Source organism: Lepisosteus platostomus, chromosome 6, assembly GCF_059453375.1.
Source record: "Lepisosteus platostomus isolate fLepPlt1 chromosome 6, fLepPlt1.hap1, whole genome shotgun sequence".
NCBI lineage: Eukaryota > Metazoa > Chordata > Actinopteri > Semionotiformes > Lepisosteidae > Lepisosteus > Lepisosteus platostomus.
The window spans coordinates 4,446,879-4,463,225 of NC_142616.1; the positions used below are offsets into that span (position 1 = coordinate 4,446,879).

At 41.3% G+C, this 16,347-nt stretch overlaps 2 protein-coding genes across 10 annotated transcripts in view; one reads left to right on the plus strand and one right to left on the minus strand.

Moving 5' to 3' along the window:
• Positions 1-16,347, minus strand: part of LOC148659669 (butyrophilin subfamily 1 member A1-like) — a 236,850-nt gene that overhangs the window by 146,346 nt on the left and 74,157 nt on the right. The window lies entirely within an intron of this gene.
• The window catches only part of LOC148659670 (butyrophilin subfamily 1 member A1-like), a 117,340-nt gene that overhangs the window by 94,427 nt on the left and 6,566 nt on the right, over positions 1-16,347 (plus strand). The window contains exons 2-9 of the mRNA XM_088637482.1: positions 4,817-4,907; positions 7,337-7,684; positions 8,393-8,671; positions 9,685-9,792; positions 12,194-12,220; positions 12,496-12,522; positions 13,391-13,423; positions 14,232-14,258. Of these exons, the coding sequence (XP_088493608.1) occupies positions 4,817-4,907; positions 7,337-7,684; positions 8,393-8,671; positions 9,685-9,792; positions 12,194-12,220; positions 12,496-12,522; positions 13,391-13,423; positions 14,232-14,258 (940 nt within the window). The remainder of the gene's footprint in view (positions 1-4,816; positions 4,908-7,336; positions 7,685-8,392; positions 8,672-9,684; positions 9,793-12,193; positions 12,221-12,495; positions 12,523-13,390; positions 13,424-14,231; positions 14,259-16,347) is intronic.

Below are 16,347 nucleotides of genomic sequence, written 5' to 3' on the forward strand. Positions count from 1 at the left end.
TAAAAAGGCATCAGACAATCTCATTTTCTTTCTGAACAATAGAAAGTGGAGCTCAGACCAGTATGATCAGAGTTTCCAGCCTGTAAGTATCCTGTCATTCTCACATCAGTTAACAGCACAGTGTACTGTAGGGTGAGGCCTGTCCTGTAGAAGTCAGACCGTACAGATATTCACACGACTGATGAATTATTAATGTGTATCTGAAGGAGTATTATATCACAGTTTTCACTGTATTTTCTATGTAATTATTAATGTGAATCTGAAGGTCTGGATATCACTGTTTTCCCTAAATTTTCACCGTATTGGATCTAACAGGCAAACAGTAAATTTCATGGGTCCTGCTGAAGGTTTTTCTTTCACTTTGTGTTTCCTGTAGTTGAATGGCGTTTCTCTCTCTCAGAACAACATCTCTCAACACTGCAAAGACAAAAAACTTCACTCTGAATCTGGACTGTAATTAATACTGTAAACATCCTGTTAGTATAAAAACAGGTGAGTGTAAATCTGCTTTGTTATTGTCGAGCTGTATAAGAAGACAAGAAACATGATATATTTCTGAACCTTGTAGGTTTAATTCAGTATGATGTGTTTAGTACTGCAGAGATCAATGACAATGTATGTATAGAAAAAGGTGAGTGTGAATCTGGTTATTGTCCATCTGTAAAGGGAGACAGGAAACTCTGCTCTATTTCCACACATTGTATTGTCAAATAAAGTGCTGTTCCTTTCTTTATAGTGCATGGGTAGAGTCAGAGTAGTAGCTGCTGTGTGCTGGAGTGACAGTGAGATCAGTCAGGTACAGCAGCGTGTGAGTGAACAGTCAGGTCAGGACTGAAGCTGCTGTGTGCTGGAGTGACAGTGAGATCAGTCAGGTCCAGCAGTGTGTGAGTGAACAGTCAGGTCAGGACTGAAGCTGCTGTGTGCTGGAGTGACAGTGAGATCAGTCAGGTACAGCAGTGTGTGAGTGAACAGTCAGGTCAGGACTGAAGCTGCTGTGTGCTGGAGTGACAGTGAGATCAGTCAGGTACAGCAGTGTGTGAGTGAACAGTCAGGTCAGGACTGAAGCTGCTGTGTGCTGGAGTGACAGTGAGATCAGTCAGGTACAGCAGTGTGTGAGTGAACAGTCAGGTCAGGACTGAAGCTGCTGTGTGCTGGAGTGACAGTGAGATCAGTCAGGTACAGCAGTGTGTGAGTGAACAGTCAGGTCAGGACTGAAGCTGCTGTGTGCTGGAGTGACAGTGAGATCAGTCAGGTACAGCAGTGTGTGAGTGAACAGTCAGGTCAGGACTGAAGCTGCTGTGTGCTGGAGTGACAGTGAGATCTTTTCACGTCAAACGTTTGGCTCCCACACCCCCTACTGCTCTCTGTCTCTCTGTCCCGGGCTCCCACGCCCCCTGCTGCTGTCTGTGTCTCTGTCCCGAACTCCCACGGCCCCTGCTGCTGTCTGTGTATGTGTCCCGAACTCCCACGCCCCCTGCTGCTGTCTCTGTCTCTGTCCCAGGCTCCCACGCCCCCTGCTGCTGTCTCTGTCCCGGGCTCCCAAACCCCCTCCTGCTGTCTCTGTCCCGGGCTCCCACACCCCCTTGTCTGGGCTTCCATGCCCTTATCTGTGTTCTGTTGCCCTGTTCCGTCAGGGTTTTTTTTTGTTGTTATTTTTCTGTTTGTTCAGTCTGTTTTTTTGTCCCGCTCCTCCGGAGCCCAGTCCGGCCCCCTCTTCCTCTAATCAATAAAGGTTTTTTTACCCCGGAGGAGGGGGTTGCTCTCAGCCGTGGACTTGGAGCTTTCCTTTCAGTTAAATGGGGTTTAACTGAAACAGTTACAGTACGATATTAGTCATTTTAACTATCTGTTGTTTATATATAATACTCTTTCTAATAGAATAGAAATAAATATATACTATACTGACAGTTTTATTAATTTCAAATTTAATAAAAAAATAATTTCAAATTTAATCAAAATACAATTGAATCAGAATTTAATTTCATTTAACACAATAAATGATGTTTAAATAACCACTATTTGTGGGTATTTTCACAACTTTTATTTGAATAATATCTAAGACCTAATTGAATTTTCAGAAACCTTAGCTTTTATTTAGGGTCAATTATGCACAGAATAGAATATAGTAAATCTGCGGTGCTCATGAGTTCATACTGCAAGAATTACTGCTCCACAGTTCAATTCAATTTATTTTTATATAGTGCCTTTCACAACAAGGTTGCCCCAAGGCGCTTAACAAAGCCAAATGACCCTACATGTTGTGAATACAGAACAGAAAAGACCAGAAGACAATGGAGGAGAGGAACCAAAAACTCCTTATAAGGAGAAAACAAACCTCTAGGGGTCCAAGGTCAACTGGCTGCCCAACCCCTTTGGGCGCCATCCGAACACGTGGGGAGGAGAATAGGATAGTTCGGTCAGAACAGACCACTGGACCAACACAGAGACACACAATGGCATGGACAGCAGCACCAGCAGACATGGTTGCAGCAGGCTATGATGTAAGGTGTGAGTAGGCTAGGCTGAAGTAATGGGTCTTCAGTCTGGATTTAAATACTGAAGGTATTTATGCAAAATACCTTCTTATGGCCATATAAAGCAGAATACCACAAACTCAATATAGGTTATGATTATGCATCTTGTGTGAGTATTGGATTCAACCTTTCTTCGATTAAAGAAACTCTTTTTTGCAAAATTCCTGTCCTATACTAACTTGTATCAAATGCAATGCAACTTACAGACAGATTCAAATCATTACTCAAAACTTATTTTAATCTGACTTCTTTTTTAGTTTTTATGTGTTTATTTGCTATTAAATGTGAAAAGTTTTAAATCCATTATTTATAATGTATATTTAATCAAATGTCTGCTTTCTAATTATTATTTAACCACATTTACTAATTATTTATGCTGTGTGTAATTAAACATTCTATATCTTGTCTTACCACAAAAAAATCTATATAAAAAATTCTATGTCTGTATATTATTTGTAGCTGTAATCATTATATTTGAAGAAATCATTTGTTACTAGCACAGTTTGTATACAATTTGATTAGCACAGGAAAGCACTATTGGATTGATAGACATTTAATAATGTACTGATTTGTCTGACAATCTCACACAGCCGCAGTGCTTTAAGGATTCACTGCACCACCTGCCACTCATACAGAGTAGTGCAGCCCTGCATCAGATTATTTGGAAACATGAACACGTTGCTGGTGCTGCTCGTCATTCCTAATTAGCACCACCTACTGGAACTCTCACTCTCCCTCCTTCCAGCTGGAGCCTAGATGCAGACAGAAACCCCTTTTCTCCAACTGGTCTTATAAATCTCTTAATTGACCCAGAGGAGTAGTTAACTCCATGGACATCTTGACTCCTGTCCATCAGTTCAGATCCCACTTCCTCAAAGTAGCAAAGACTCCTTCAGACCAGTTCTGCCTCATACCACAGGCTTTCCCAGTTAACAGGCAGCCTTCTTGGCACATGACCACATCACAGGAGCTAACAAAATACATCTCACTCTCTCCCAGGCAGGTAATCAGGAGCTGAACTTCTCTGTGAGGCTCCTTTCAGGGAGAGAAGTGCTGCCATTCTACAGCCTGTGGACAAGGGGAGAGGGGCTCCAGACTGATGTTCTTATTTCACTTCAATATTCATATGATAACAGAAATGTCCCACGTGTTCTTGAACACTGAGCTGTGATTGAGCCACTTGATCACAGCACACCCTGCAGTAGCAGCCCAGTTACCCACAATCCTCTCCTTTCAGTATTACAGCAGGAAGTGAAAGTGAAAATAGTCCATTACCGTGATAAAGAGGGTTCAGAAGTGAGCTTTTTTTTTTCAAATCTGATTTTAAAGAGGTCTCAGACATTTTTATATTTCTTTCAAAGAAACAAGAGAGTGGAAGGCAAATCATTGTGATCAGATTATCCAGTCCACTTTTGCTGATTAAAATTATCACTGACCACAGCTCTGAGTGTCCCTGTACTGCTCACTGTACTGTCTCTGGAAAAGAGCTCAGACCACAGCTCTGAGTGTCCCTGTCCTGCTCCCTATACTAATGTCAGTGTGATGGTGGGTGAACAGAAAGTTTGAGGGGCTGCTCTATTGATTGTACTGAGCTGTGTTTGCAGATCTTGTCAGCATAGAGTCAGGAGCTGTCAGAACAGAGTCACATGAGGTCTATAGTAACATGAAGGGCATCAATGGTACAGATTAACTTCAGGCACCTGAGGATTAAACACAACTTACATATAACTAAAATGATCAACAACTCTGTGGCCAAAATAAATAAGAAAACAATTAAAGAGACAGAAAAAGAAAGCAGGATTCAAGCTCTGCCTGTTCCCACCTGCTCTCCTGCCCCTGTTCACTGCTCAGACTCAGACTCAGCTCAGTGGGAGTGTTGCTCTGCAGGCTGGGTGGGTCTGTCCACAGGTCAGTTCAGGTAAAGTGAAAGAAGGAAGTGAACTTTGTTTCTGCAGCATTGAACAGCAGTTACTGTGAATAAAATGGAGGATTAAACAGGATAAAAGTCTTCACCTTACAGCACATAATAATAATTACAGAACAGGTCTAAGATGACGAAGTGAGTGAACAGTGAGCTGAGAACTAACACTGAGAGACACTCCTCACTGCAGGGAGTACATTGCTCTGGATATACAGTATATCTCAGTGAAAAAGTCTGAAAGATCAGGGCTTCTGGAACATGTCAAGACTATGCGTTTCATAAATTGTATTGTTTGCGTCTTTCAGAGACATTTTATCTCTTTCTTCATTTCAGAGATAAGTGTGTTTCCCTTACTTCACAGTGTTTCTTTGTTTCAGAGATGGAGTCTGACCAGTCACAGTGGCTCTTTTTGACTCTGCTGTTTCTCCACCAGTCCTGTGTCTCAGGATCAGGTACAGTGAGACTCTTATTGGTGTTTTAATCAATAACCTGAGCAGGACCCTGATTTCACACTGATTACTGAAAATGTCAGTACAGTTTCAAATTTCTGAAGCTGATAACATAAAGATTGTAACATTTAAAATCTGGTGTTCAATCTCTGAACCATTATTGTGTTGTAAGAATTTAGTGCAGTGTAGAATTTCTATAATAGTGCTCTGGGATGAAAGGCCTGGAGTTGCAGGTGTGTCATGAAGTGGTGGGTTAATGAATCATTTGTATATTTTAGAAAATGTCAGCAGCATAGCTGGTAGGAAGAATTTTGTTTAGAGATTAAACATAAATATAATGCAAAAACATCAGAAAAGGTTGTAGGACATTATATGGTTGTATGGTTGATGAGACAATAAGCCACTTGGTTGTAATTACCCCTCCTTTTATTACAAACCCCATTGATTTACAAACATAATGCGCAACATTATCAATATAATATTTCAAATACAAATAACATCAAATATATAATATTTCCTCACCCTACACAAACCACAAACATGGCTGGAATGAACAGTCTGTTCTTGTCATCAGCCTTTCTTCTGTTCATGATGGTGTGTGTCAGTCTGGGATAATTGTCCTCCACTGAGTCACTCTGTCATCAGACCCCTGAGCACCTGTGGGATGAGCTGACAGACTCAGAGACAGTGTCAATCATGGTCAAGTCACACTGCTGACCTGAGAGCTGCTTCACCCTCTCTGCCAGTCTGTGCCTCAGTGTGGGAGTTAATGTTGGCTACATCAGGTACTCATCACTTACAGAGGGAGTCCTGGAGTGACCCAACACCACACAGGACATTACAACATATCTGAAGTGTGTTTATGAAAGATGGAGAGATGATACACCCAACACTTGTAAAAGAAGTCTGACTGGAACCTCCCTGTTGTTCATCTCTATTCTGGGTTTTGTGTCTTGATGTTTCAGAATATCTTATTTTGTGAACTTCTGGATAAAATACAAAGTCATTCAGGTGCTGGAAGTGATTTATTATTATTATTATTATTATTATTATTATTATTATTATTATTATTATTATTGTGCTGGAAGTATTAATCAGCAGTTTAATCTGGGTTCTGTATGTGAAAGGTTGCAGTATATAAAGGACCAGAGAGCAGAGTGAGAGACACAGGTAATATGATCCTCTTACAGTCACTGCAGAGTAACAGACCCTCAGTGACCACAGTCACAGCTCTTCTATCAGGGAGTGAAGGTGAGGATCTGAGGGTCCTGGGTGAGAGATCCAGACCCAGTTTGGGAAACACTGGTGTGAGGAAGAGGAGCAGATGGTGAGATGAGACTCACTGATCTTCAGTGCTCCTCAGTCACATGTGGGTCTGAAGCAGTCCCAGTGGGCAAAAGACGTATAATATACGTCTATTAAACGCATACCTTAGACGTCTAAATGTGGTCTGCAATTCGTCTAGAATGAAATTCTAATATACGTCTAAAGTTATACGTCAATTATACGTCTATGTTTAGACGTTCATTATACATAAATGGTTGGAGTTCTATTATACGGATACATTTAGAGGACTATTATACATATATGGTTGGAGTTCCGGATAACTTTAGAGGACTATTATACGTATATGGTTAGAGGTCTATTTTACGGATAACTTTAGACGTCTATTATACGTATATGGTTAGAGGTCTATTATACGGATAACTTTAGAGGTCTATTATACGTATATGGGTAGAGGTCTATTATACATCAAAGATAGGTTTTATAGGTGTAGAAACAAGTAAACCAAGCCAATGATTTGGTTTAGAAATGTATTCTGAAAATACACATTCACACCTGAAAAATTAAATTATACATTGTATGCAATCAATCAACAATCAACATATGGGCAATAATCATAAAAAACACAACTAGTCTTAAACTTCAACTACAAATTCTGGTAACATCAATATACAGTATAGTAATGACAAACACAAACATTACAAAAGTAATTAATTTATTATATTTACTATATTTATTATACACGTGTAAATTAATTACTGCGAAAATAATTTACTTCGTACTCTGTGCAGAGTGCCGTAAACTGCTAGTTGCGGCACACACGATACATACAGTAAAAAGCCTCAGGCACTGTGTTAGATGTATTTTCGACGTTATATATGCGTTTATTCATGTCGATTTTATGGTTGCAATCCGACGTTGATTATACGTCGAGGCGACGTATATATACGTATAGCCGTAATTTCGCCGTAAATATACGTATATTCGACGAATCAATGCCCACTGGGGTGATGGGCTGTTTGTAGAAAACACTGTGTGTCACTGAGCTTCTCTGCTTTATTCTGCTAGTGATGATCTACAGTTTGTCTCAGAGTGTTTGTCTGTGTTGAGGTTGAAGACTCATGTCAGCTGTGCTCTTTCTCTTTCAGAGAGGTTTCAGGTTCATGGTCAAGCTGCTCCTGTGATTGTGTCCCCTGGTGAAGACGCTGTCCTGCCCTGTTACCTCTCACCAGACATCAGTGCTGAGGATCTAGAGATCAGGTGGTTTAGAGAGGATTACACAGCCCCGGTGTGTTTGTTTCGAAAGCGAACATATGACCATACTGCACAGAACCCAGACTACAGGGACAGGGCTGGTCTATTCCTGCAGGAGCTCCACAGAGGCAATGTGTCTTTAACACTGAGAGATGTGAGACGCTCTGACCATGGACAGTACACATGCATGGTGGTGTCTAAACAGGTGGAGGACGACACTGTTATTGACCTGGGTGTGAGAAGTGAGTGACTTTCAGTTTGATTGCTTCCCAAATTATATTTGTGACGAATCACTGATCACTCCAATTAGAAATTACACAGTGATAAGTTGTAATTAATAGACTCATGACTGAAGAGAACAGTACTGTTGTACTGACCACAGCAGTTCTCTCAAGAATTTCAATTTGGACCTAAGAAATAATAAATGCATTAAATAAAAAATCATATATACACAGCACAATACAGAGTGCCATCACATGACATAACACAGCACTGCATATTGTATCACAGCAAACTCATTTAATACAACAAATCAAATCACACTACAACTTAACACAACTCACATAACACAGCAGAACAGTACAGTATGTTACACAGTCAAATTTGACATTACATAGTGCTATCCAACACAACACACATATACACAAACAACTTACACAGCTCTACACAGCACATTGCTTTTTCCAGTCTTGTGTCACTGGGATCCCCCTCTCCTACACACAGACAACACTGATACTTCAACCCCTCAGTTCAATTGCTTCTCAATCAACTGTTATGCTGAATGGGGAAGCTACATGTAGAAGTTTAAAACCTGTCAGAGAAACAACTTTAAACTGTTGATTCCAAACATGTCTTTATCCTTTTTGCATTGGTTCTGAATGCAAAGCACTAAGACACCTGCATTTACTCCAACATGCTTTGAAATATTTGCTGTTGTGATGAATTCACAGCCCTGGGCTCCCAGCCCTCAGTGTCTCTCCACTCCACTGGAGGAGATCAGGCCCAGCTGCTGTGCAGATCAGAGGGCTGGTTCCCTCAACCTGCAGTGATCTGGACAGACATGGATGGAAACGAGGTGACATCACAGCCCCCCACAGTGGACACGGACAGTCAGGGGCTCCTCAGTGTCAGCAGCTACATCCCAGTCAAACAGGAGTCCAACATCTTCTCCTGCCTGGTGAGAAGTGCTCTTCCTGAGCCAGACTGGGGATCTCAGCTCCACATACCCAGTGAGTATTAAACATGAACACTGGAGCTCACCTGTAACACAGCTGAGGTATAACACACACCCAGGATATAACACACCTGGGACACTGAACACAACCTACACTACTTATTATCATTACTCATGGCTTAATATTTAATAATTAGCATTCATCAATTCATGACAAATATTGAATGTGTCTACATGTTAATTTCTTAAGGTAATAAAGTGTTAATTTATTGTGAAAACTTGTAAAAGATTAAAACTGATTAAATCTGATTATTGTTTCTACACACACAAACCTGACACTAAGCCAATAATGCAGTTATTGTGTTGTAATCACTGTCAGTGCTGTACCATCCTGTTTTTATATTTAAACAGACTTTGTTGTTTAATTATAAAAATACACATAGTGACTTCAAAAACATAAAATATCTAAAGGGAAATAAACATGCAAAAGCAAAACAGAAGCCAGATTAAGGTAAAAGTTTGGATTTTAATGATTTTGTCATATACTGTAAGATGCATTGTAACTCACACAATTCTGCACTATATTTAAATTGCAATTGCCGTAATATTGTTGAAGTACAGTATGCAAATACAGTATAATTTTAATTATTGCTTGTAAAGCTGGTTTAAATAATGGCATCTAGATGATCTAGGCAATATAGATGAAAGGAGGCATTACTGTAGATGATGTAGATGTAGACAATTGTGGATATTCATTTAATAATTTTCCATGAATATATTTTTTTTTTAAAAAAAGTCTCTACAACTACTTTACATTTTTAAATGGTAGTTATGTTATTTATTTTATATGCTTATGTAACATAATAATATTTTATTTTTTCAAGAAATATGATAATTAAACTTAGAATTCACATTGTGCCACATTGCAGTGTCCTGACACACATTCTTTCTATAAGGTTGTTTTTGTATGTCTTAAATTGAATAATATTCTAATCTCACCTTGACAATAAATGGCACGAACAGTTATTGATTGGTCAGTTTCTGTGGGATAATATTCCTGTTTTCCAGGAAACTTTTTCTCTGCTCCCTCTGGATGGATGATGACTCTCTTCCTAACAGCAGCTGTTACTGTAGCAGCATCAGTACTTCTGGTGATCCAGTGGAGAAGAATGGACAGTATGTGCTCATTATATATAGACATGTGTGTCTAAATGACTGTATTAGGTTGGGTTTAAAACCTCACTATATGAAAGTGGACAGGACAGGACAGGACACCCTCCTCTTGATAACAGGAGTCAGGAGAACTGTAGACCCCAGGAGATAATCTTCTCAGAATGGGCTATAGGGGGAGATTTACAGTGTAGGTTGGAGATTGTGTTCCTATCAGAACCAGTACTGGCCCACAACAGCTGTCCTTGCAGTTACAGAACCAGCTCCTCCAGTGTTAAAGCACCTCTGTACTCAATTCTCTGAGTAAGTAAGTCTCACTCTGAGTGTTTATCCAGTGCAGGTGAGTCGGTCTTAGGTCCCTTAGGAGTTATGGTGATTTCAGAACAGAGTGTGTTCAATGTTCCTGTGGAAACACTCCAACACTTGGCCAGATCCACTCTCTATATTTCAGCAGCTATATTGAGCACTTCGTGGAACTCGGCCACTGTTAATGCAACTGAATGTTCTCTTAGATGCTGTCACGGACGTCCAAAGGGACTAACCGTGGGGAGCAGGAGAGCGGAAAAAGACCCATATGCGTAGCGGCGAGACGGGAAAAAGGCCGGGCTCATTAATGCAAAGAGTTCAGGATTGCCGTATAGAAACCTATGCCCTCAGGGAGCGGACGTGGGGCGCCCTGGTGCTAGGCGGGTCTCAGGACATCCGAACGTCAATGCTGAGCGAGGGCAGAGTGCAAGACCCGGAAATATATAGCCCAAGGGAAAGAGAGGGACAGGAAGGACAGCAGACCGGAAACTAGGGACAGGACAGAGAAGGAGCGCCCTCTGGCTGCAGAGGGCGTGACAGTACCCCCCCCTTCATGGGCGGCTCCCGACGCCCAAACAAATAAATAAGCTGCACAGCACTGGGGGGAGGAAAAACCTCATTTAACTGAAAGGAAACCTCCGGGAATCCACGGCTGAGAGCTACCCCTTCCTCCGGGGTATAAACCTTTATTGGGAGGAGGAAGGGGGGGTAGAGAAAAGCTCCGGAAACTAAAACAAAAAAGTACACAAGCACAAACACAAACACAACAGACAAAAACCTGGGAAAGACCAGGGAGACAAACCACACAAGACAGATAGGAACCAAAAACAGGTAGGAACCAAAGTTCCGAGACACAGAGAGCAGGGGGGACCAAAAAGGAGGGGAAACCAGGAAGAAAAAAATCTAAACAAAAGGCAAAAAACAAGAAAAAAAACACAAAAACCCCGGGGAAAAATACCGCAGACTGGGCAATTGGCACGTTCACATTCTAACGCTGATATCGGAGAGAGCAAGACTAGGAAGAGCCAGGCACGAAAACCTGCTCCAGACACAGAAGCTCGGAGTGATATCCAGCAATAAGAATGGAGGAACGGCAGAAAGCTTACCATTCTATCACTGATATCGGAGAGAGCAAGACCAGGAAGAGTCAGGCACAAAAACCCGCACCAGACACAGAAGCTCGGAGTGATATCCAGCAATAAGAATAGGCAAGCCAGCTCAACATTCAATCACTGATATCGGAATGAACAACCTGAGGAGAGCCAGGTACGGAAACCCGCTCACAGACACAGATGCTCGGAGTGATATCCAGCGATTAGAATAGAGGAACTGAAAAAAAAACAGCCCAGAGAACAAGAAAAAACTGCGAAAAAACAAAAGGCGCCGCTCGCGGGGTCGAAAAAATGGGCTCAGCATTCTGTCACGGACGTCCAAAGGGACTAACCGTGGGGAGCAGGAGAGCGGAAAAAGACCCATATGCGTAGCGGCGAGACGGGAAAAAGGCCCGGGCTCATTAATGCAAAGAGTTCAGGAATGCCGTATAGAAACCTATGCCCTCTGGGAGCGGACGTGGGGCGCCCTGGTGCTAGGCGGGTCTCAGGACATCCGAACGTCAATGCTGAGCGAGGGCAGAGTGCAAGACCCGGAAATATATAGCCCAAGGGAAAGAGAGGGACAGGAAGGACAGCAGACCGGAAACTAGGGACAGGACAGAGAAGGAGCGCCCTCTGGCTGCAGAGGGCGTGACAGATGCCACCCCTAAGAAATCTTTATTTGTAATAAATTATGCATTAATTCAAATTTTATTATCTAAATCCAAACACACACATTCCACGAGCTCTACACACGTTCATCCCTGTGTTCTACTGATCATCCCTGAAAAGTCGTCTTAAGAAGAGTATGGCAGTGTTTTGGTGTTTTTGTTCCACACACTGAACACATAACTCTAGACTGCGGTCAATACAGGACCTCTACTGTCTGGTTTTCAGAATGGAGAGACACTGCGGTAATCTGAACCATATGATATTAGTGTATATCTTTAAATACCTCTTTCAGTGCAGGAGACTGTATCAGTGTTACTGACTCTGTCTGTTTCTTATAGAGCAGGAGACACTATTGACATCATGTCGTAAGTACATTGTACAATTCTTAAAATGTTCTGTATCGACTGTAGTTTGAAGTAGACTCTTTAAAGCTCACTACTCCTGATATCCATGACAAGTGCACGTTCAAAATGCTAATTTGATTTTCTTTTAAATATTTTTTTTTTCATAATTGTTTAGTCAGGAACTTTTTTTCTTTGGACTATTTTGTAGTTCAACTGGATTGTGTGAAATATTTAGGTTATTTTTCAATGTTGTTCCACACGCTAAACTATCCACTGAATGTCTTTATTATTTGCAGTGAACCCCTTACTTAAGAGAGAACTGGGTAAGTGTTCTATAGTCTGTGTGCTGTACTCTTAAAGCCAACAAGTGATCAATGTAGTTCTGAACCTCTCTGGTGTTTCATGTTTTTTAAAGCTCTAGCATGATAATATGCAAGAGAAAACTGCTCTCAGCCAAACTCTACTGTGTATAACTTTCCCAAGTACACCAAATACAGACGAAGTGGAGCTGGAATTCAGCTACATTAGAAGATCTCCTGAATATTCATCCCCTTAAACACAACATTAATAAATTAATAACACTGAAGTTCAGTCACAGTCAAAACAGACACTGAGGATAAGGAGTACTGTGGGTACAGGTCATTCAGACATTGATACTGGTCACTGTGGGTACAGGACACTTAGTCAGTGATACTGGTCACTGTGGGTACAGGTCACTCAGTCAGTGATTCTGGTCACTGTGGGTACAGGACACTCAATCAGTGATACTGGTCACTGTGGGTACATGACTCTTAGTCTGTGTGAGATCAGCCCACACTTTCACTCATCTGACTGAACAATGAACAGAATTCAGAATCAATGGATGGTTATTTAAATATGAAATATCCCTCAGGGCTGGAGACTGCAGACTGTTTATTTTTTATCTCTCTCAGTGGCTCAAGCACCAGACTCCAGGGTGTCCTGTGATGTGTCTGTGTGTCTTATTGCCTTGTGCTGCTCAGTCTTTTTGAGTGAGACTCCAGTCTTACAGCCACTGCTGCTCACACTCACTGACACTCTGATCCACACTGCAGTGGAGACTGGGGATCAAGAAATGGACTGACTGCAGACTGTAGTATAAACTCTGGTATAATAACAGGTACGAAGCAATAAAGGTCTTTAATACAATAAAGATCTACTCTCTCTCTTCAGATGCTGTGAAGCAAGCTCCTATCCCTAAATCACGTATGTATTGTTAGACCCTTTTCTCAGTAAATTACATGACTCAAGTTGGATATTTCTTTATAGCAATAAAGAAAGGAGGACAAGTGAAGTTAACAGGTTAACCTCTTCTCTCACTCACTTTCTTAAGGACAGCAACAAACTTCTATTCTTGAAGATGAGCACATTTTCATACAAAAACATATATTTATGATTGGTCAATAGCAGTTTCATGTCATATAAGGTGTAACCAATGTCTGAAAGTTAGGCAGTCACCCAGTAACCAGTATACCTTATGAAAATCTGCTGACTGACAGCATTGACTGTACTGACATCTTATTACCAGTGTGTTTGTGATTAACATTGTCTGTATCTCTGTGCTCCAGTGTGTGACTGTGATCAACAGTGTCTATATCTCTGTGTTCCAGTGTGTGTCTGTGATTAACAGTGTCTGTATCTCTGTGCTCCAGTGTGTGTCTGTGATCAACAGTGTCTGTATCTCTGTGTTCCAGTGTGTGTCTGTGATTAACAGTGTCTGTATCTCTGTGTTCCAGTGTGTAACTGTGATTAACAGTGTCTGTATCTCTGTGTTCCAGTGTGTGTCTGTGATCAACAGTGTCTTTATCTCTGTATTCCAGTGTGTGTCTGTAATTAACAGTGTCTGTATCTCTGTGTTCCAGTGTGTGTCTGTGATTAACAGTGTCTGTATCTCTGTGTTCCAGTGTGTGTCTGTATCTCTGTGTTCCAGTGTGTAACTGTGATTAACAGTGTCTGTATCTCTGTGTTCCAGTGTGTGTCTGTGATTAACAGTGTCTGTATCTCTGTGTTTCAGAATGGCAGTGGATCTGCAGTGTTGCAGGTAGGTCTGTCTCCTCTTGATAACACAGAAGCTGATTTAAACCCTGGTGTCTGTGAGACCAGTTTCAGAAGGTCTCTTTAGTATGAGATTTAATGTGAGATGGTCATTCCTGGTGTGTGAAGTAGATGTATTTCAATAAGATAAGATCACTTAATTAGCCTTATACAATTTCTTGCATTAGGAATTTGTCTGTTCACATACCCCAGCTTGCTCTCCATGAGACACAGTCACACAGACTGGGAGAGAAGCTTGGGGTTAGAGCACAAGGTCAGCCATTGTACAGCACCCCTGGAGCAGTTGGGGTTAAGGGCCTTGCTCAGGGGCCCAACAGAGTAGGATTCTTCTGCCAGCTGTGGGATTTGAACCAGCAACCTTCCAGCCACACGTGCAGATCCTTAGCCATAGTGCTACCACTCCACCCAGAATCAATTTCATCATTCTGTAACATGCTACATGAAAACTGCCCAGTCCATCACTGGCGTTGCCCTCCCATTAGAGGACACAGGACAGGACATTTATGACAGACGGGACTTGAGGAAAGCTCTAAGCATCATCAAAGACTATGACAATTAATTATTGTAGTACAATTTAGATAATTATTTCTTGTCCTTGACTGATGAATATTTCTATTCAAAGTGCTACAGAACTCTCCCTGTGTTCAGGATGAGGCTGCATGTCCTTTCACAGTCCTGTCTTTATCTTCTTCCTCCTCCATATGCTGAGCTCATGTGGATCTTAGTCAGGTTCTGATGCCTCTTTCTTATTTTTTTTGTTTGCGTTAATTGAGCTTCGTAAGCAAATATTCTGTTATTGATTCTACTTTTCTAAAAATCAGATTCTAGGAAATCAGACCCCAGAAAGTAAATGTGTAGGAGTCTAATGTAGACTAGTAGTAATAGTAGTAATTTCAGTTCTTTATGCTTAATTCTCTGGATAAAACACAATATAATCTCCCTGGACAGTCTCTGCTCTCACCCCTGTCTACAGGGTGTGAATAAAACACACTACACCTGGACAGTCCCTGCTCTCACCCCTGTCTACAGTGTGAATAAAACAAACTTCCCCTGGACAGTCCATGCTGCTCAGTAGAATTGTCTCCTAACCTGTCTTTTACACTGCAATAGGGCCACTACAGGAGACAGATACACTACAAGTTTCCAGAAGCTTACCGTATATAAAAATCAAATTAGATTTCTCAAGATAGATAAAGGAGTGAGGCTCATATTCAGAAATTCTACAGTTCTCTGACCTTGATGTTCTGTCTAATGCTTTGCTAATGTACTTGTTTTTTGTCTCCAAATTCATCTGGTATGTTTTTGCAGTTTTGTCTTTTTATCTCTGTCCAGCTGTGTTCAAGCCCAGTACAGTTCACTCCAGTCCCAGAAGTTTTTACTGGGTCAGTGCTGCCCAGGTGAAGTCTTACAGCTCTGGCTTGTTAAGGTCACATCAGGCTGTTCCTATTCTGCAGATGTACTGCTGTAATACTGTAGATTTAATGAGTCATGACCCAAACAGACTAGAAACAAGAAGTCTGAAGCCACAATATAAGAGATACAGTGATGCAGTGTCTGACCTGTCTGGTATGGATTATGGGCACAAGATGACCACACCACTGTCCTTCCCGCTTGTTTCCCAGCCAGGAATAACACTACAGACTCCTGACCCAGCTCTCCTCTCTACCAGGGCAACAGACCTATTGGAAACCTGTAGCAATACAATGCAGTGTGAAACATCCTGTGAAACAAGGACCTGTTCTGTCTGGACAATCAGGGTGAAAGGAAAACACAGCAACAATATGAGTCATTTTATAGTATAAAAGAGGGCATCTTAATTTGTTTTGAGATGAAAGGATTTACATTGATTTTCAGAATCACTGTGGTAGAATATTCTGGTGTTTCTGCTCCAGTGTCTCATTATGGTAGGTGACTGGTATTGATTTAGGTGAATCTGGGAAACTTGGTGTAGAGGGTTAATCTGAGTTCAGAACAACAAGGTGTCTATGTTTGTGATTATTGTGTCTGAGAGACATGGAGTAGCTGAGAGGAATAATCTGAGTTCGACTCAAGGTGGAAGAGTTAATCTGAAGAGT